Consider the following 21,387-nt stretch of genomic DNA (forward strand, 5'->3'; position numbering starts at 1 on the left):
GCTGCTGTCAGAGGTTTGTCAAATACTGCAAAGAAGGTAAATATCTCCTGATGGTGTTAAGGAACAAAACTACACAACTGTTGGCTGAAATGTCAGACAGATGCTGGGAGAAATGGCAGCTGTAAATAGTCGGATAACTTATCCTTAATTTGAGACTGGATTGACTAAAATTCTTATACAGGTTTTAAGCTTAATCTTTTAAGAGTATTTCTTGGGTAGTATGTCTGAGTCCCTGAATAGAATCCTGGAATGTATCACTTGATCACCAAAAATCAACCCAGAAACATCTCTGCTCTGTCCCACCATAACCAAGGGTTTCTTTCCCCTGGTTCCTTTTAAGTCAGTGGTTAGGTTGACACTCAGTTGATTTATAAGAGCAGGAACTTCTTTAAGGCTCCTCACATTTAAAATGAGCACCAGGTGCCTTACTGTAGGCCAGAAGTTAAATCTCTTAACTCATGTGAGGTGCTTCCCTTGCCACCTATTGGAAGGTGGTTATTAAAGGTGTCTACTAAAGCACTAATGCTGCAAAGCCCCTAGTTATTAAAACAACTGCTCTCACAGACAGTGGGGTCAGTGCACACAGTTTACAAGCTGTTACGGCTGCTTTCCAAGCTCAAACCACACAGACTTTAAAGAAACCAGGCAATACAGAGTAGAGAGAGAGGTACAACTGAAATGAGGCTGTTTATGGCAAGAATCTAACAGGGATAACCAAGCACCTTGTCAGGGAAGAGTTCAGCTCACTGTCCCCCCACTTATAGCAGAGACAAACAAGCCACAAAACCAACCTTCAAGGTTTAGAGACAAGTTGTTAGTCTTCTCTTTGTGGAGGCATTGCTGCCCCTGCCTTGTCCCAGGAATGCTTGAGAGAGGCAGATGATGGGGAAAAAAGTGCTGTTTTTTTTTTTTTTTTTTCCAGAATGCTTAAATATTTAAAAAGAACATTAGAAAAGAGCCACATTTTTAATTTTTTTCCAAAAGAAAACAAGTGAATGAAATCCATTTTCATTCCATAAATAGTATTAGCAGCAAACCCTCCCATCTCTTTTAAGTGGTAAAAGGTTTACAGCACACAAGGATGTACTGTAAACGCTGTCTGATCACCTGTAAGCTTCTTCCCTACTGGTCTGTACAGTCCTTACTTCTTCACAACATGCTCTCGGGAATCAGAGTGAGAGAAGGTAATAACAAATAGCCCCTTTTTGGTTTTCTGAACACTCCTGTACTGGGATAATTGCTTTATCTACAACCGTTGATTCCACTGCCTCCAAACCAAAGCATTATTTTTTTTAGAAGGAGCCCTGAGCATTCACATTCTTTGCTCTGTGCCAAACCACATCCTTCAGTTAACAGGTATTAAAAAGATAAATACAACTAACTGCTACCACCATTTTTTTTTTGTCTTGTTTGTTTTTCTTGCTGTCAGGACTGTGGCAGTTAAGGAAAAGATGGCTTACAGGTCATGGCCGTTACTCAACTACATCTCTGGGTTGTGGCTCTTCCCTCCAGGATAATGCAAGGCGTGTTATGTATCCTAGCACAGAGTGGGTTATCTGAGTATGCACAGCATGTGTGGAAAAATCTGTTCCTCATATTTCCTTTCAAGCAACTGTTCAGTCTGAAGCACATGATCCATTCTCATTCAGTGTTTTGGCTGGAGTTTATTCAGTTGTGGTAGTGGGGAGACCAGAATGAAAGGAATACTCCTCATTTGACATATGCTGTTGACTGGGGAAATAAGGAAGAGAGCTGTAGTTTCTTCCTTCCCCCGTTTTAACATCCATGAGAATTTCCCTTTTCTTCATTTGTGTCCCGTGAGGGCATCACCAGTTGAGTAGACTCCATTGTTAATCCTACAGTCCTCAGTCCTCAGTGAGTCTATCAATTCCTCCTCTGAATCTTCCTCTTCCTCCTCTGGGGCTGACAGACTGGATGTGGGGCCTTTACATATTTTTAAGTGGCGAGTGAGGTGATATTTGGTTAGATAAGCCTTGGTGCATTTTTCACAGACATAGTCCCTCTTTCCTTCATGTGAGTTGAGATGCTTCTTCAGATGATTTGTCCTCAGAAACAGCTTGTCACACTTGGGGCACTTGATCTGCCGTTCTCTGCAAGAGAAAAAAGTCAGTTTGCTTCTGCAGCAAGGCAGCTGATGTATTAAATTATAGGGAGGTGGGTGACAGTGCAAGTGGCAGAGTCAGTCTTGTTCCTAAATCTTGGTTCCAATGCATCTGAAGCAGAAATAACAGCATAACTACAACACTGACATGTAAATGCTGTTTTCTCTCAAAAAGCAGTATTTTTGCTCCCCCAGTGCGCCTGGCAAAAGTCAAACTTTTAGGACCAACTCCTAGCCTGCAACCAACCATTTATCTTTAACAATGATAAATCAGACAAACAAAAAAAATTCTGCAAGTTTTTTTGTTTTTTTTTGTTTGCCTTTTATGTGAGACCAGACTCTGGTTAAGCTCCACGTTTTGGCAGGACAGAGGTGTTGCCATGGTGGAAGGGTGAGCCCCCCCTTCTTTTCACCCTGCACAAACAGGAAGGGAAGGAAAGAAAAAAAAAAAAATAATAAAAAGAACAAAGCTGCTGAGTGTTAACAAACCTCAGCTGTAAATACTAAGCTGAGGCTTACCAGACTGCAACAGTCAAATTGCACATGACTGTGCAAAATGCCTCCCACCAGTAGTGTTCCTTGCTCTGGCTGTAAGAACAAGAAAAGCAAATCTCTTCGTCTCTCTCATGCTTGCTGCACTGTGCTGTTTCCTAGGCAGCAGGAAAGCAGCAACAATCTGATTCCAAGTGCATACAAGAACCAGATGCTGAAAATGAAACAAGCAGAGGGATTAGATTTAGGCAAGCAGCCTTTACGGGAGGGACTCGGGACTGGAAGTAATTCCAAACAGGATGGAGAAAATGCTCAGAGCAGAGAGAAAGATCCGGCTTGGCAGGGCTGAAGGATTGGGTGAGACCTCCAGAGAAATGGAGGAGAGCCTGGGGGTGGCATCTCCCTGCACAGAAGAGACAAGTGCATGAATGAGAGTTGAGAGGGGAAATGGTGGGTGGAGAGAAACAGCTGGGAACAGATGCATTCCCCAGGTACAAACTGAGTAAGAGAATTAGCTAAAATGTAAGGACTCATGTTGTGACTTGGAAACAGTTCTCAGCAGAGAACTAAACATAAATCAGCTGCAGTGATGAGCGCTCCAGAATGCTATTTCACAAGACAGGATGCATGCCTGGAATTTCCTTTGTCATTAAAAAATTGCAAACAAACACCAGAATAGTCCAGCAGCAGCAGCAGGCCAGTAATAAGGCATTTGTCCAGACTTACTTCTCCCTTATTTTAGAAGGTGAACCTGTGCTCCCTAGGCCAAGATATTTGCACACTGAATTCCCAGGCCGTTAAGCTTCATTACTGACTGCAGCCCAGCACATCCCCAGAGCTCACTTACTGTGTGTGGGTAAGTACGTGCTGCTTGAGGTCCTGCCTCCGCATGAACAGCTTTTCGCAGTAATCACACTTCAGATTCTTCTCCCCGGTGTGGATGACCATGTGTGATTCCAAGTGAGCCTTCTGGGTGAACGATTTGTCACAGAGGGTACACCGATAATTCTTCTGACCTACAATTACACACGCATATCCACAGTCAGCGTGCCAAGAGGAAGTAAGCAAACAATCCCGACCACTCCTGAAGAATAAAAGTTTTACCCTGAAGAAAGGCAGATTCTTTATGAACAAAGCTTGTTTTCCCTCCTGCAGTTCTTTCAGACTGTGCATCAAGATCTCACCAGTTACAATCTCTATTTAGCTATGCAAAATAGGCACCTGACTTTACTTCATCATTCCCGTTGTATTTCACTTCCCACCCCAAGTCAAAAACAGCACTTCATGCTACTGTTTCCAAGCACTGAACCCTTCATGTGGAGTGGGGCACTGCACTTGGTCCCTTCTATTAAACATAATCCTGTTCTTGCAGTGCTTGCACCCATTCAGTCTTTCCTGCAGGACTCTCATTCCACTGCTTGTCTACACCAACCCCATCTCCCTGGATGAGCCATTAAAGCCTGAATGAATATACTAGGAAATTTTCCAGCAAACAAGAGGAGGGTTATCCAACATAAATTCTTGAGTAAAAATAATGGTATCTCCTTTTTATTAGCAACCACCTAGTTACTGCACATCAGTGCATTCCCTTCTCTACTTCTCTCTTGAGTTGATATTTCAACCGTACTGAAAAAACAGGCAAAAATATCCATACTACCTCTTGCTGGACTGTACTTATCTACATCCTCTCCCCTCTCCTCACCCTGAGTTAAACACACTTTCTTACTCCCTGTCATCTTCCTACAGAGCTGAAAAATTTCCCTTTTAATTTTTCTCTTTTTCATTAATTAATCTTCTAGCAATTCTTCCTTTATATCCAAAGGCCCTAGTGATATTCAAATGCACACAGAGGCCATCAGCACGTTCAGACTTGGTGAGTTTTGATGAGTGAAATAGCTGAGTCTTACCCACTTCAGTCTGACCCCATAGTCACCAATTTCAGTCTTGTGCCATTTGCTTCCGATGAAAAATGAGTAACAATGAGGGGAAACATCTCAGCCCCACATTTAAGTGGGCAACTGTCCACAGTACAAGCTTTTAAACCCAGTTGGCTTTTTTCCTCATAAGCAGAAGGGAACACTTGTTCTATCATAGCTGCCAACAGCAGAGCTGCTGTGAAGGAACAAGGGGTTTCTGTCTTGCAAACGAAGCCTCACGGTTCTTCCCAACTGTAATGTACTGCAGCTCATCAAATTCTCTTTTAAGCACGGCACAACCAGGCAAAACACAGGGCTAAATACCGTCCTACAAGCACTGAATCCATCTCAGTCCTATCCCACACAAGTCAGCACTCTTCAGTGATGCCTGGCCATTAGCTGGGCTCAGCACAGACCAAAGATCATTCCTACCCACACTCAGGATGCTGCTAATCTTACAGAAAGGGGGCAAGAGCTTGGCTTTACGGACACGAGCCATACTTTGCGAGCTGACCCAGGGATCAGAGAACAGGTCTTGCCTCAGTGTTTCCCCTTCAGAGGATACCCTTGAAGTCTCCAGCCCTCACCTGTGTGTATCTTGAGGTGCGTGCGTAAGTTGCTGGGATCACTGAAAGCTTTGCTACAGAAATCGCACTTGTGTGGCTTCATGCCCATGTGCCCCATGAAGTGGACGTGGAGCTTGGAAGGGGAGATAAAAGCCTGGGGGCACATGGAGCACTTCCACTTCCTTTCCTTGCCGTGGCCTGGCCCGTGGCTGCTGCTGTGGCCCTGACTGGGGAGGTGGCTGTGAATATGGCTGCTCAAATGGGCCTTGAAGTCCGCATAGGAAGCACATTCCTTTCCACAGTGGCAGATGTGCACGTCCGGATGTTCAGGGACACCTTTGGGCACAAAAACATCGCTTTCAGTGAGGCACAGCCAGGCCTAATTGGACAATGAACACGATCCACATTAACACTTTATGGTAGTAAAACCAGCTGAAGAGGTTTTCACTCCAGCTCCCTTCAGCTCCAATGTTTGCTTTCCAGCTTTTTCTATATAGGCCATTTGCACTGCTTTAGAGGGCAAGTTCTAGATGGGTTGGAGCACCACTAAATCTAAATTAACACAACCAAAGGTGGGGGAGAGCAGGAAAACCTTTCAGTGAACGAGACACTCAACATTGGATAGATAAACAGAAGAAAATCAGCCCTTTTTCTACAAAGCTCCAATCTTGTGCTCCTGACCAGTGGAATTAGATAATTAAATATTTCTTTTAAGCGATGGCACTCCCTTTGTAATGAAATAGAAACTGTAATGCGCACTGCTGGCAAGGAACATTAAGCACTCCCAAGTCACAGTACCCAAAGGTGGCACTAAAAGGAATTCATGCTGGGTAGTCCCTGCAAAGCCAATGAAGGCGAGTTCTTACTTACCAAGCTGCCGTGCGTAGTCCCGACTGTAATAAAAGAAAAGCTCGTGCTCAGGTGGGATGTCCCGAGAGGTGCAAAAGTAAATTTTTCCATCGTGAGGATAAGCCACCAGATTCTGCTCTTCCCGGTTCCTACAGCAATATGGAGAGTTATGAAAAAAAAGTGCTCCAGGGATATTCAGAAAAAAAAAAAAAAATACACAAAAAGGAAACTCCTATAAATAAGTAATGAGGGAACCTCAGTGCTTGTCAGCACATTAAAAAAAAAAAAAAACAAACAAAAACAAACCAAACTCTGTTACTTCAGTCATTTGTAGATTAGATGTTAGGAGGATACTATTTATTCAGAGAGTGGTGAAGAACTGGAACAGGTTGCTTAAAGAAGGAGCCATTCCTAAAGAAGTGTTCCAGGCCAGGCTGGATGGAGCCATGAGCAGCCTGAGCTGGTGGGTAGCAACTCTGCCCATGGTAGGGGGTTGGAATTGGGTGGGCTTTAAGGTCCCTTCCAACCCAAGCCATTCTATGATTCCATGAAAATAAATAAATAAATCATCACTGCCTTCACAAATATATCCAAAAGGAATGGGATGACTAATACAAGCTAATACACAGCAAACTAATATAGAAAAGAATCTGGTTTAAAGCATTAGAACGAGGTTTTACTACAGCGTGTGTATTGGCTTCCCCAGAACACTCTCCATTGGATACTTTGTTTCACTGTTCTTCACCCATTCCAAGATGCCTAGATGCTTCCTGTGGGTCCCCTGATCCTGAGTTCATGACCTATCTGGGTAGTCAGCACGACAGCTGAGTCATCTCCAGCACAGCCTCCTATAAGCCCAGATTCCAAAGACACTTAACATGGTAGAAATGGCTCTCACCTGGCTTTGCGTACAAACATCATCCAGTTACATTCAGTTTCATCAGTTGTAATGATGCAGAACTCTAGGACACCATTGTGATAGATCTATCAGAAAACAAAAACACAATGGCAATCTTAGGATAAAACACAGCAAACAACACAGCGAAAGAGCTTCTTTCTCTCAGAGAGGATTGTTTACCTAGAGCATGCCAGGAGGTCTCTATTGCCGCTGTCAAGGCCACAGCCCTGTTTTTATTCCTTATTTCCCCTTCACACAGAAATCTTGGCATCTCTGCTATCCAGGAGACTAGAAAAATTATTTATCAGCATCCTTCCCACTCATCACCTTCAACTCCCAGCAGAAATGCATCTGGTTATTTTTCTTACAAGCCAAATCTTGTAAGTAAGTTTGTCTGGGCAAACAATACCTGCTTTATTTATAAAGATCAATTTTATTTTCTCAGTATGAAATGATGTGGCAAAGAAACCTTTGAAGCAGCTTTCCTACAACAAATGATTTATTGCCAGTGGAAACTTTCAATAAACAACAATACAAAACAAACAAGTGCTGCCTAGGAATGCACAATCTCTGTTGGCACTTCACATAAATACGGGAAACCACAAAGGCATTAAAAGAAGCTCTGTTGTCAGGATTGATTACCAGAATGCTACATGACACAGAGCTGTGATATGCTGATACTAAGTGTTAAGCAATCAAACTGCATCAGTTTCAGGTTTTGGCAAGGATGATAATGCACAAGTTGCTGTGTCATGTGGTGTCTTTCATCAGAGAAAGGCACGCCGGGCACCCACTGACCTTCCAGATGTGACTAGCTGCTTTGTCTGTCCAGTCAGCCACCTCCAGAGAATGGCTCTGCTGCCCAATCAGAGGTCCAAAACAAGTTCTTACAGGAATGGTTTCTCGTGTCCACACACCTATCAGTAGAAGACCAACATCTGCAGAAATCAATGATTTAAACAACTAAGAACGCTTAACAGAAAAGTGGGAGATTTAGGAGATAATGCTCCGAGGGTAATATCTAGGCATAAGATCATCAAAGCTTCTATTTCACATGTAGAGCACACCTAATGCAGAGACAAGAACCACCGCCACCACATGACACTACTGGGAGCCGCTTTGTTACAACTGCAAATCTTCATGTGTTTGCCAAAAGCAAGTCATTTACTTTTTAGTAAGCTACAAAACTAAGAACCTCGCCACTTGTACCAATTAAAGTTTTCGTGGCACTTTCTGCAGAAGCAGAAAATACTAGTTTCAGTAACTACATTTCGCCTACCTAATCCCCAGGAATTTCCAGAATTGTTGCTGGGCATTGTTAAGCAGCTTCTGCATTTCTCCCCAGAGGCAGCTGTATTTCTGTCATGGGCAGAGGGATTCCTGCATGTACATTATTTATTATTAAACATTTATATAGAGAGAGATCTACATGAATACACTGAACAGCTTTCAGGAATAAACTGGAAACTAGTGGAGCTTAAAAAAAAAAAAAAAAACCACAACAGATGTAATCTACTCTCAACAAGCAGTAACACTAAGCAAGCCAATAATCACATTCTTCTTTAGCCTTCAGATCCTTAGAGTATTACACTGTATTCTTCGATTTCCAGGAGGCAATGGTGTGTAATACTGTTACAAGGTCCACATCCAATGACAAGGTCAGTCTATGTGCCCAATGTAGATGAAGGGGGAGGGAGAGGGGGGAAAAAAAAAAGAAGAGGCACTTTTGATCAATTCTCCAATGAGAGCATCCAGAAGACCCAAAGGTAGCAAACAAAGCTGATAAATAAGCAGGCAGAAATATCTTCCATTATTTCTACTTGTTATCTTCCCCCAAGCTGCAATTGCTGTGTTTTTTTTTTTTTCTTATCAGCCCTGTGCCCAGGAGATTTAGCACATGATAAAAATAAACATCATACCTTGCTGGCACTTGACCTTATCAAATGTTACAGTAATACTGTGTGGCAGCACCCCTACAGTCTAGCTGAAGTCTAAAAAGTAACCAGGCACAAGAAGTTCTTGCACATTCAAAAACAAAAAAAGCCAGGGTGATTATAGAAGAGGGAACCACTTCTCTCTTGCGGTGTTTTTTTCCCCACATTCAAATCCCCCCAGTTTTGCATTTCAGGCAGTGAGCATATTTAAACTACCGCACAGAAGTACACAGTAATCTGATTCTTACCCACTTCAGCTCCCATGAGAGACTGCCGTAGGACAAGCTGCTTAGGGAGAGAAAGCCTGGCTCGGCTCTCTATTGGGGTGTCTGGGACAAAGGTGACAGGTCCATGGTCAGGGCAGTCTGATGGATACGCCTTGTCACACAGCGTGCACCCTGCAGAGAGAGGAAAGGACAGCAGGCATTAAAAGGATGCAACAGCCACTGAACTGCAACCAGCTCCCTGTCAATATGTTATAGATCAGCTTCTGCCAAAGGCTGCTTCTATCTTGTTTAACTCAGCAGTTTTGGGAGCTTTTGCTCAGAACAGTGTGTGCCATTTTATTACGGTCAGGTGGGCACCAACATACATATCACTGTTCCTATCAAATTCAGATCAAACATGCTGATCCCCACCTGCCTTTCTCTTCACCAAACTACAGCAAAACTGAGGGTGTTTTCCCCAGAGCTGGCAGTAAGGCTCATGGGAGAAAAGCCACGTTCACTCTGATCACAAGCGACATAACCTCTAATGGAAGGCAGGAAAAGCCAAGCCACAAGCTTTCTGACTGAGCATGGTTTTTGAATTTACCAGGAGCACAAGAATTTTATGGCATGGAGAACCTCAAGGATATTCATATAGAGGGATGGTAAGGTTTTCTTCCTCAAGTTTTTCTGTTTTTGAACCGACAAATGCCCTTATTGCTGCTTAAACTCAGACAGTGCACTGTTTCTTTTGAAGGACCCATTGCAATACACTCACAGAATACACCTTTACAAGATGCTACTGAATGGAACAAATCAAGTGTCCAAGAAGAGTCAGCATCACCCCCTTCCCAGTCCATCACCTGGCACACACAGTGCCAAAAAGCAAAGCGCTGTAAGTCCTTAGTCCAGTAACTTTGGGCAAAAACACATCGTAAAATGCTCTCACCTCAAAAAAGGATGTCACTTTAATTCTCCACAAATGGAGCAACCTCAGTAAACACACTCCTGATAAATCACTTATCTTCTAAATAAAGGTGCTCAGCTGATAAAGTCAGATCTCCACAAAGACCTTCTTCAGTCCCTTGACAGCTCAAGTGCAGTTGTTTAAAACACCTTATCACAGAAGTGGTCTTCAGTTCGCATAAACAACAGGTCCATTATTAAGTCTTCAGAAGAGGTTTTTGGAGAGAGATGTTAGCATACCAGAATCTGATTCTGTACAAAGTACAGTTTGAGCAACTATACAGTTACAGCCAGTAAGGCACTCAGAATACCATCAAGCAGAGCTTATATAGAATTACTTCATGTATGCAGACGACATGTAAGAGTACAGCGGCTACACCTGACCCAAGTAACAAGAAATACTATTTCTAACACTAGTTCTTAAGCCTTGCCTACCATGCACCGCTGATTTTAAAGTTCTTCATTTCACAACCAGTTTGGACTGTAGCAAATGCACACTTTTTTCTTCCTGCTTAGGAACAGTGTAAAAAGTTTTCTGAAAAACTTTTTTTTTCTGCCTTCTCAGTAATGAAAAACCATCAAGAGGTTCTGATACAATTCTTCTTCCTTACTGTCACTTGCCTGGACACAAAGCCATATTTTATTTAGGAAAAGCTATAAAAGAACAAGTTACAACGCAAACCTTCCCAAGCCAAAGATTCATGTGATTTGAAATATAAATCACATGGCATGCAGTAGCCACTGTAACATCCTACCAATGAGGAACACCAGCTGGGAAACAGCTTAGGTCTCAGGAGTGATAACAAGATTCTCATCAGTGTAAATAAGTGACTTCATCACAAGCACGTTGTGTATGACGGTATTTTGATCATTTTGTCTTCAACAGGCAACAGACATTAGCGGGAAATCCTGAGTGCATCAATGGCAGAACTTCTCACCTAGGAGTTGCAGCTTTATTACAGCCTAGAGCCATCTGATTTTAAGTCAGAGCTTATTAGAGAGAACAAAAATTTTAATTCAAGTACCTGCCTAGACTCGGGAGACTACACATTAAACTGCACCTCTCCCATTGCTGATCAAACACTATTTCTTTCAATTCCTTAAAAATTTTCTGCAAGCAAATCTCGTCAGAAGACAAGCAGCTGCAAGTCCAGTTCATGTGCAAAAGTGGTGATCAGCAATGCTACCACAGCTGACAGAACTGAACATAAACACCACTGGCCTTACACTTCAGGGGCAGGAAGCCACATAGGTTGCAAGTAGAAGTTCAACTCTCCATCCCCAGGAATGAGAACTTGACAATTCTCAAACACAACTCCTTTAACTATGAGAGGAGTAAGAGAGTGCAACGTCCACTGCTTCTCTTTTCCTAAAAGAGCAACTAACTTGTGTACTGAGGTCCTTTGATGAGAATAATTAGAAATATTAAAAACTTCCCTCCCTCTTCCTGCTCTTTTTTTCCAATAGATCCTGTTGAGAACAATTCCACAGTGACTGTTTGAAGTTTAATAATAATTTTATGAAATGACACAACATCAAACTCAACAGCTAGACCAGTCGGTGAAATGCACAGCTTGTATTGTTGGTTTTCTTCTTTAAGCAGAGAAAAATGAGTCATTTGTTACGTGACTTTGAGGAACAAGAGTAAAACAAGATATCATTTGCAAAGAACAGCATCAGCGTACCCACAAAAGGCATGATCGTAAAGAGCTAAACTTCCAACCCTAAGGGAGCAGGGGAAAGTGATACAAAGAGAACAATGCTATAACACTCTACTGTGTCTACTGTTTGGAGGTTAGTCTACCCCTGTCAGTATTCCAATTTCTGAGGACTTGTTAAACAGCTATATTTCTTCCATCAGAAATCCATAAGACTGACAACAAGAGTTAGGTTATCCCTCCCGACAACAACTGCAAAACAACTCCTGCCCAAAGAAAGTAGCAAATGCACACTCACATATGGTAAACAAGGTTGCCATGTTCTCCTTGTTTGAATTGGAGTCTTCCATTTGCAGAGAGGACGGTACGAAGGCAAGATTGTCTGCAGACACATCCACGTGACCCGGCCCCATGGCTACTTCCTGATTTATGGAAGACACCGCCACTGGCTCGAGGCTGAGGCCCACTTCATGCAAGGCTACCGAGTCCAGGGAAGCGAGGTTGTGTGAGGTAGAGAGTGCCACGCTCACAGAGTTGGTGCTCATGGCCACGGTATGAATGGAGTCATTTAGTGTGCTGTCCGACATCCCTGCCACCCGCCCAGCGATGTGGTCGGGCTCCATGACGACAGGGACAGGGAGTTCCAAAGTGCTGCTGTGAATGGGGATGACACCGCCGTGCCCCACTGCGTCTGGCGTCAAGTTGCTTCCCACCGTGTCTACGGCCAAAGGTTCATGGCTCCGGGAGCCATTTGGGATCTGCGAATGATCCCTGGCTACGTCGTCCATTGTAAGCTCCTCTGTCATCCCATCCGTAGAGATGGGGCTGGTTACCCTCGAAACACTCTCCATAGTGATTGTACTATCCAGAGCTACCTCGTGGCTGTCGCTAGGATGCATGTTTTGAGCACCGTGCGCATTGACTGCGCGGGAGTCCATGGGCACAATCCCTGGTTCCAGCCCCACGGTTCCACTGGGCTGGTAGGGGTCCAGGGCTGAGGGATTGCTGGGCACTGACAATGCTGGATTGCTGTCAACATTTATAGTGTTGGGATGGATGTACTGAGGCGGAGGTCTGTCAGCCAAATAAGATAAGATACCTGGTAGAAAGAGAAGGGAGAAGAGGTAAGACGTCATCAGTTCTCAAATCTTAAGCAAAAATACCCCATCACTGCAGTGTAGTACATTAAAACCTAAATCCCTACCAGTGTGTTCTGGCTCAGCTCCTGCCAATACAAGGAGACACACTCTTTATATTATGCCCAGTTAAAAACCTACCTCATAAATGTATGCCAGCCTGACCCTTCTTGCCAGAGTATCTTCTGACAACAAAAAAAGACAGAGCTTCCATCCAACAAAGTCTCTGGTTATCTGTTAAACTCTAGTCATTTGTCTCCTAGCTATTTGTCAAAGAGCCACGTTTCTGCCAACATTTAGTCTAGACTCCTCAGCACATTGATCGAATCAGAAAAGGCTCTTTGCATTTTAGGCATAGTTTTTCATTCTTAAGAACCAGCCCAGAAGCAATGAAGGATTTCTAGTGGAATCTAATATTTGATTAAACCCTGGTTCATCTTTGCTAGAAGTAGAAACAGTTCCCCAGGATACACCCTTTTCAGCTCAAGTATTTAAACTGTAACAGTAACTACTTCCTTGCTCTATCACTAATTACACCTTCCTCCATCTCAGAGCTCATCAACTGCATTTCTGAAAGACTAATGTCTCTCAAAAGTATCTTGCATCACCCTCTCTTTTTCCTTAGAAAGGAAGTATGCTGTTTCTCCTTATAAACGATAGACTGGTTAAATTTAAATTAGAAACTCTAACATCTTTTCTGGTAGTTCAGGAAGCTCCTGAACAGGAAATAACCTCCAGATTTAAGATACAAAGAAACACTAAAGAAATTACTATATTTACATAGCATCCACTTCTTCAGTTAGTCAGAGCTGAAAAAATCTTTGGAGGAAATTCATTGGCACAATCAAGTAAACAGTGTAGACAGAGAAAGATTTTGCAGATTCTGCAAGATCACAGTTAGCACGCTTCTTTTTGGCCTTGAACCCTATGAGCCATTTGTACTGTAAAAATTTTCCATTCCAACACATCCGGTATTGTAAGCATGAAATTATGGTTACTCTCTCTGCAACACAACCCCCCAGAAATGGCTAAGTGAAGAAATTAGTGGTAAATGGGTGGCTAATTTGATCAGCTGCATCAAACATTTCTACAAGTGATGCTGCCCTGTTGCCCAAACAAGGAGGATTCTTGAAGGCAGTAAGATGACTGACAGAAGAGCTCTAAAAACATCAGACTAAACATCAAGTAGGCTAGAGAAAAAAAAAAAAAAAAAAAAGCTAAAAAAAAAAAAACAAACCCCACATTTCTGCATGAATTCTACCAGCTCATAAGGATGACAAATACCTCTTGCCCTCAGATCCACTGCCTTCTCCTCTACTCTTTGCCCACAAAATGGCAGGCATGTAAATGCAGCAGGGAAGGTTACTACTAAGCAGCTGACAAATCCAGACATGAGCTGTCAGGTAGCCGGACGAGATCTGGGCTGCTGTATTTCTTTTCCTCATCCAAGGCTGAACCAACAACACCCACAGGGTGACCTTGAAGTTTATCTAACCCCTGCCACCCTGTCAATCTTAGCTGCAAAACAAAACAAGGTCTACATTTTACAGCTCAGTTTTCCATGTCCTGATATAGTAACATATAAAATTCTACATTTTTACTCTAGTATGCATGCTAAGAGGGATTCAAGATAGATATCAATACATTTGGCAACCAACTATGAACAAAAATGAAGAAAAAACTACACCATGGACTAAAGGGGGGGGGAAACAGACTATACTCCTTAACTGCTGGCTTGCTCCTTTTGAGCACTGAAGTACTGTAACCATTTTACACACATATCAAGTGCTACTTGAGACTACAGAAAAACAGCAACAACAAGATAGCAGCAGTTTTCAAATTCTACCAAGATATATGACATCAAAACGAGGTATTCCTTGCATTCTGTTGATCTTAAAGCAGGAGCAGTAAGAGGTTCAGTTTAGAATCATAGAATGGCCTGGGTTGAAAAGGACCTCAATGATCACCTAGTTTCAACCCCCCTGCTATGTGCAGGGTCGCCAACCACCAGACCAGGCTGCCCAGAGCCACATCCAGCCTGGCCTTGAATGCCTCCAGGGATGGGGCATCCACAGCCTCCTTGGGCAACCTGTTCCAGTGTGTCACCACCCTCTGTATGAAAAACCTCCTCCTAATATCTATATCTAATACCATCTATCGATAAGTTTGAGTAGCTCATCTCCTACAATTCTCTTCATATACATATATACACATACAAACAGAGATCTGAAAGTGAAGCTCTGTAAATGACACATCAGACCACAAGAAAACTTCTGCAAAATGTTTCAGTTGCTTCAGAACAGAAACCAAGGGGCTCTTAAAAAATTTCTCTTGGTTTCCATCCATCAGCAGCAGACCACTCACCAGGTAGAATGTGTCTGAAGTAGCTGCTCTCCAGGTGAGGGTATGGCGGTGGAGGTAGGGTGTAGTTTCTCTCTGGTATACCACACATCACTCCTCGATCCCCAATACCCATTGGGAGCATCAGAGACAGAGCAGAGGGCAAGGAACTCAAGGAGGGGCCCAAGTTTGGAATTGCAACCGGCAAACCTGTGAAAGAAAATGCCCATTTAAATTCAATGAAACTACAGGAGCTTATGGACAAACAAGTTAACAAAGAGGTTACTAATTCCTCAGCTCACTGTGGAAGTAAAACATGGTGCTGTCAGCATAAGGTGACGGGCTTCAAAGAAAGGATCACAGTTATCACAGCACTGAGAGATTCGTCTGCACATGATTAGATCTTCCTTTGAACACACTAAGTAAGATTTGAATCTACTCTGCAATTGTAATGGACTTGTGTCTGTGCAGTCCCCTGAATGAACACCTAGGAAAATAGTTTTGCTTGATGGATGAAAAAATATTTTCATCAGAGTAAAGATGGACTGAAACAGAGGCAGATTTGCAGCGACAGTGAAAGGTCATATTTCAAAGGACTCTGCAGTCACACACCCATCCACAATATAAAAAACCCCACTGGAACTAAATGAGACCTCCACTAATGTATAAGCCTAGTAAGCACACATCCCTCTTGTCTTCCCACATAAGCAATTGGGTTATGGTCCATCTTTTCATAGTTCTATTACTTGCAAAAGACATGACTTGCTATCAAGGCAAGCACTGCTTACCCAGTTATGAACTTTCACAAGACAATAAAATGAAGAGTATCAGCTGCAATACCCTTAATTGGAGCTTTTCCCATTACCTGGTGCTGGTATGGTGTTGTGAGTGGGTGATGCTGCCAATCCCAGGTGACTCCCTGAGACAGGCAGGGCATTGCCGACAGAGGACGAGGTCAGCTGGTCCATTCCTACAGGACTCAAGTTCATTTCATTCATTCTAGAGGGCAGGGAACAGAGAGCGGAGGTCAAAAAAAGAGAAACAGAAACAAGAGCATTCCCAAGTACTGACTGCACCGTGTGGAAGAAGGGCTGAATAAACACAAACTCAAACCAGGTACTGACACATAAAAAGTCTGACTTAGAAAGCAAAGCATAAAATACATCTGCCACTCACACTGTGATCATGCCATGGCCATATTACAAAATCATACAATGGCCAGGTTTGGAATTGACCTCAAGGACCATGAATCTCCAACCCTTCTGCCACATGCAGAGCCACCAACCTCCCCATTTAATACTAGACCAGGCTGCCCAGGGCCCCATCCAACCTGGCCTTGAACACCTCCAGGGACAGGGCATCCACAGCCTCTCTGGGCAGCCTGTTCCAGCACCTCACCACTCTCTCTGTAAAGAACTTAATATATTAGTCTCGTTTGATAGCAGTGACCGAGAGTAGAAAGCCAGATCAAAAAGACAAATCAGAGCATAGCGCTTTCCCTTCTATCCAGAATACAAAGTCTCATTTCTTCCAGTCGAAGCCACTATAAATACAGTATTGTAATGGCAGATCAATCTGCAAGCTGAACGTCACAATTACTTGGACATCACCCAATTTGTATTTCATGACGTCTGTACTTCACATCTGAAGATTAAAAACAGGTGAGGGGAGGGGGGAAGATGGCTTAAAATCGGTAATGGACACAAAATCCCCAATTCCAAACCTGGCCCACGGTGACAAGAGCCACCTCTGCAGAATAGCCATTTTACAGAGATTTACCAGTCTAGTTCTGAACTGGTTCGTGTTCTCACCTTATTGAAAACTGGCACCACGGGTGACACAACCTCTGGCCGAGCGGCTGCACCTCCCGAGCCACTCAAGCAGCTGTAGAGCTGCAGAAAGGGCAGGGGCCGCCCAACAACCCAAATCCCCAGGCAGCGGAGAAGCCAGCCGTCACAGGGCACACCACTGGGCGTGATGCCGCAAGAGTGGCCCGAACCGGTCCTCGAATGATACCGACAGGACACCGTCGTCGCCTCCAGCTGCGGGCAACTCCGCGAGCCTTCGCTCTGCCCATCGCGGCACCGCCGCTCGCCCACGGGCTGAGCGAACAGCACGCCCGAGCACAGCTACGCGACCGTGATGGACCGCGGGCCTGGAAGCGGGGAAGAACAGCCGCAGCTCACGCAGGCCCCGGCTCCGACCCCGCACGCGGGGCTGCCAACGTTCGTCGCGCTTCAGCTCGGCTCCAGCGCGACGCTCCGTCCCACGGCCCCCCGTCCCCGGCGGGGCGGCGCTGCGCGGCCGGCATCCCGTTCCCCCCTCCCGTGCCAGGCCCGAGCCGCCCGCGCATCTCCCCAGGCCTCTAAGCCCCAGCGCCGCTCACCTGGGGTACATGGAGCCCGGCGGCGGGGCGGGGCCTCTCCCGGCGGCGGAGCGGCCGCAGCCGCATCGGGGCCCTCAGCCCCGACCCGCCGCCGCCCCTCGGGCAGCCGCCTGCCCCGGCCGCAACCGCCGCCGCCGCCGCCTCATGGGCGGGGCCCCGAGCGGCGCGGGGCCGGCCGCGGGCGGGGGAGCGCGGAGGAGGAGGCGGCGGTGATGGCGGCGGGAGGGGGCCGGGGGCCGCTTCCGCCGCCGGGCGCCACAGCCAGGAAGCGGCCCCGCCAAGGAGCGGGGACGGGGATCGGCGCTGCGCCGGGGAGTGCGTTCGAAACGGCCGGGCCGCGTTTGAATCGGTTACAAAGCAGGCCCGGAGCTGCCGTTCCTTGTTTGGTTGTGATTTGTGGCTAAATAACGTACTGTTTTGGCTAAGGCTGCATTACAAAGGAATGTCTTGGCGTGTAGTCACCTGTGGCACGTGCATGTTAATCACATTTGCTGCTCAAATCAGGCAGCAAGTTGCTTAGCATAGAGGTGAACAGCTGTTTCCTGAAATGCTGTAATGTGCTTCTGCAATCGGATCGTGTCTGACACCTAAATCGTAGAATCCTTAGAGTTAGAAGGGACCTCTGAAGGCCATCTAGCCCAACTCCCCTGGAAAGAACAGGGACACCACAGCTAGACCAGGCTGCCCAGGGCCTGATCCAGCCTTGCCTTGAAAGTCTCCAGGGATGGGGCATCAACCACATTGCTAAGCAACCTAGCCTCATCACCCTCACTGTAAAAGTTTTTTTCCTTTTATCTAACCTAAATCTCTCCTCTTTGATCTTGAAACCATTTCCCCTTGTTCTGTCACCACAGACCCTGCTGAAAACTCTGTCCCCTTCTTTCCTGTACCTCCCCTTTTCGTACTGAAAGGCCACTCTCAGGTTACCTCATAGCCTTCTCATCTCCAAGCTGAACAGTCCCAGCCTATCCTCATAGGGGAGGTGTTCCATTCCATGGGTAAATGTTGCCTCACACAATGAGAGATGCCTTGACTGGGAGTCTGCACAGGAGGAAACACAAAGTATTTGTCTTCGTGCTGCCTTTTGATCCAAAATGACTGAATGTACAATCTGGAAAGATCATACCAGTTCTATGCACAGCCATCAGTTCTTTTTGGGGTGGAAACAGCTCCTCATTTGACTCTAGCAGTCTGAGAGCTGGGCACCTCTTATACGCTACTTCGTAAAATCACAGAATCACTTGAGTTTGATGGCCTTAAGGGCCATCTGGTCCACCTCCTCTCCAATGAACAGGGATACCTACAGCTAGATCAGGTGCTCAGAGCCCCTCCAGTATGACCCCTCCAACTCAAAAGACTCTTTCATCACACTGAACTCCCTAAAGCATAGGGAAACTGTGACTGGAGATCTTACATTTTCCCTTGCCATCCTCACAACTTCACCGTTACTCTCAATATGTCTCAATTCTGCCCTGAAACACCAAGACCCAAGTTTGATGCCAATTTTGATAATGCACTCCTACTGGAGGACCATCCTGGTGCTGAAATCCTCGCTATCTGAGCTGAAAGTAATACTTTGAGCCTTTGAGTCAGACTGGATGTAGTCATAGGCAGATAAGAGTGTTTTCTCTTGCTGGTAAGCACGGGTCCTCCAACATTCCAGGTTTTTTTTGTAGGCTCTTTACACCCTTGAAGAAGCGATAGTTTAACTACCAACTTAATGCACCAGTATCAAAGGAAACCAGGAAAACTATGAAGTGTCACTGGATGAGAAATTAATCTATGTCTACAGAGATGTATTCTGCATGCCCAGAGTATTACAGCAAAATACATTTCAGAAATGTCTCTTCTGAAAGAGAAGATTTTTTTAGAGATGGCATTTGTAACATATGTGAGTTGTTTCCATAAGACAGGTGCATGATGTCCCCTGAGAGATTAGTTTATTGACTTGCATGGTACTTGCTGCACGAGAGCAAATGACATGGCTATTTTTCAAGCTGCACTAATACCCTGGAGACATACTGAAAAATAAGAGATGCTCATGGAATCACAGGGAAAAAGTTACAGTTAGCATGCATTAGTAATTCCAGGAATGGAAATCCCAGCTGGACCGTGCCACATGTCATAGCCATTGGTTCTCTCCTACTGATATTAACATGCCCTTGGATTCTTCTCAGAGGGAGCAGAATTATGCTGTACAGGGATCACACAGACAACAGTGGCTCAGGCCGGCTGATTGATATTAAATATCCAGATATCCTTCCAGCCTTTATTGGCTTGCCAGTGCTTTGCAGATCCACCTGTATCCTGGTGACAATCCCAGTATGCATCCTTGGTAGGTCACATGCAGCACTCACTGCCAGCTAGAGAGCTAGAGAGATGACCCAGGTGAAAGTACACAACTATTAACAATGAACAGAGCTATTAAGTTATAGTTATAACTGTAATTCTGTGATATGTAGCAAATATGAGAAACTGTTAATTTCACATCTTTTAATAAATTATCTGCTAGTAAACTGCAACAGCCCAGACAAACCACAAAGTATACAATAAATTGCATTTTTTCAGTGTAATTACAGTACAATAAAACATAAGAAATGCATAATGTGGTGAGGACTTGTTTTTTAACTCCTACTGTGTTTTCTTCCTCCTCAGTAATATGTTCACAGATAAAATACTTGAGACCTCATCTGTTGGGAAATAGATGCACATGTTCAGCTGGTGTTTGAGTTTCTACAGTATTTCCAATGATGACTTTCATTTCAGCCACAGAGGGATTCGGTGTCAAGGAGAATCTCTTGCTTTGAGTAATTCAGAGTAATTCAAAGCAATCACGGTGTAACACAAGGATTTCTGTAGTGTTATTCATGATTCTTGTGGGAGTATGAACAGGCTGAGGGTTCTTTTGTACAAAGATTGCATTCTTGTAGACAGTATTAGGATATATGCAATTAAAACCACAACTAAGTTGCAAATAGAAACAGCACAGCTTCCAGAAACTCAGAGCCTGAACATCCTCTTGCAACAGCTCTGAAGCAGGATGATTCTGCCACAAAGCACTGAATAATATCTGACTTCTACCAACCAAAGGCAAACCAGGCTCTCTGCTTCCTTTCAGCGTGGAGAGTCTTGTGTTTAGGACATGGGAAGTAATTTGAGAAGCAGCATCAGAATTAAGAACAGTGGGTTTTCTTAGAAGGATATTGTCCACGGAGTCTTAATCTACTCATTATGCTATGGTGCCCCAGTCCTGCTGCTGTCCCTATGCTCAACTGCGTGGGTTGGTACAAGCACGATGCAGCGCCCTTGTCCTGTTCGTGCTCTCATGAGAGTGTATTGCCTTGTGCTGGCTCCCTGCCCGTGTTCAAAGCCCTGCCTGTGAGCATGACATTAGATTTGTCAATAAGATACAACATTCAGCAAGCGTGTGTGGTGTGTTTTCTTCTCTTGCTCAGAAACACAATCTGCAGACTTTGACATGAGTTCAGTTACGCAGGTTAACAATTCACATTTACATGAATTGGTTTTTTTCCCCCGTGTATTTCTTTAAGGAACTAACAGTGGGTTGTAATTTTATTTTATTTTTTCTGTAGTAGTAGTTTAGCACAGGTGTGGTTCTGACCCTTTGGGAAGTGCAGGTGACTTGCATTTATAGTAAACATGGTCAAGAACTCAGGCAGCAAAGAGCAGTATGTTTGCATGACAGAACTGAAACATAGCCATGCCTTTTGAACTCAGCTGCACTTCTGGAGAAGTCATGGAGGGCTGTGAAAAGTTTTGGCACCTGAGAGCCCCAGGAGGTATGTTGTCATTTCCTTATATGCTTCTACAGAGGTTGTAGAGACTGGGGAAGGTCTTTGCTTGTGCTCATTATGACAAAGAACAGCATTTTTCAATAGAAAAATGACAAACATCAAA

General features: G+C 44.5%; 1 protein-coding gene across 1 annotated transcript; it reads right to left on the minus strand.

Annotated features, from left to right (window-relative positions):
• Positions 1 to 1,804: 1,804 nt before the first annotated feature.
• Positions 1,805 to 16,140, minus strand: PRDM4 (PR/SET domain 4; the record flags this gene model as incomplete). The annotated part of the gene is given in 12 exon segments (XM_079536900.1): positions 1,805 to 2,111; positions 3,462 to 3,630; positions 5,118 to 5,432; positions 5,967 to 6,094; positions 6,844 to 6,929; positions 7,642 to 7,760; positions 9,026 to 9,175; positions 11,906 to 12,706; positions 15,108 to 15,293; positions 15,949 to 16,087; positions 16,089 to 16,116; positions 16,118 to 16,140. Coding segments are annotated over 12 exon segments (2,451 nt in total).
• Between the last annotated feature and the right edge of the window lie 5,247 nt (positions 16,141 to 21,387).

This window comes from Tetrao urogallus (assembly GCF_951394365.1).
Source record: "Tetrao urogallus genome assembly, chromosome: 1".
Taxonomy (NCBI): domain Eukaryota; kingdom Metazoa; phylum Chordata; class Aves; order Galliformes; family Phasianidae; genus Tetrao; species Tetrao urogallus.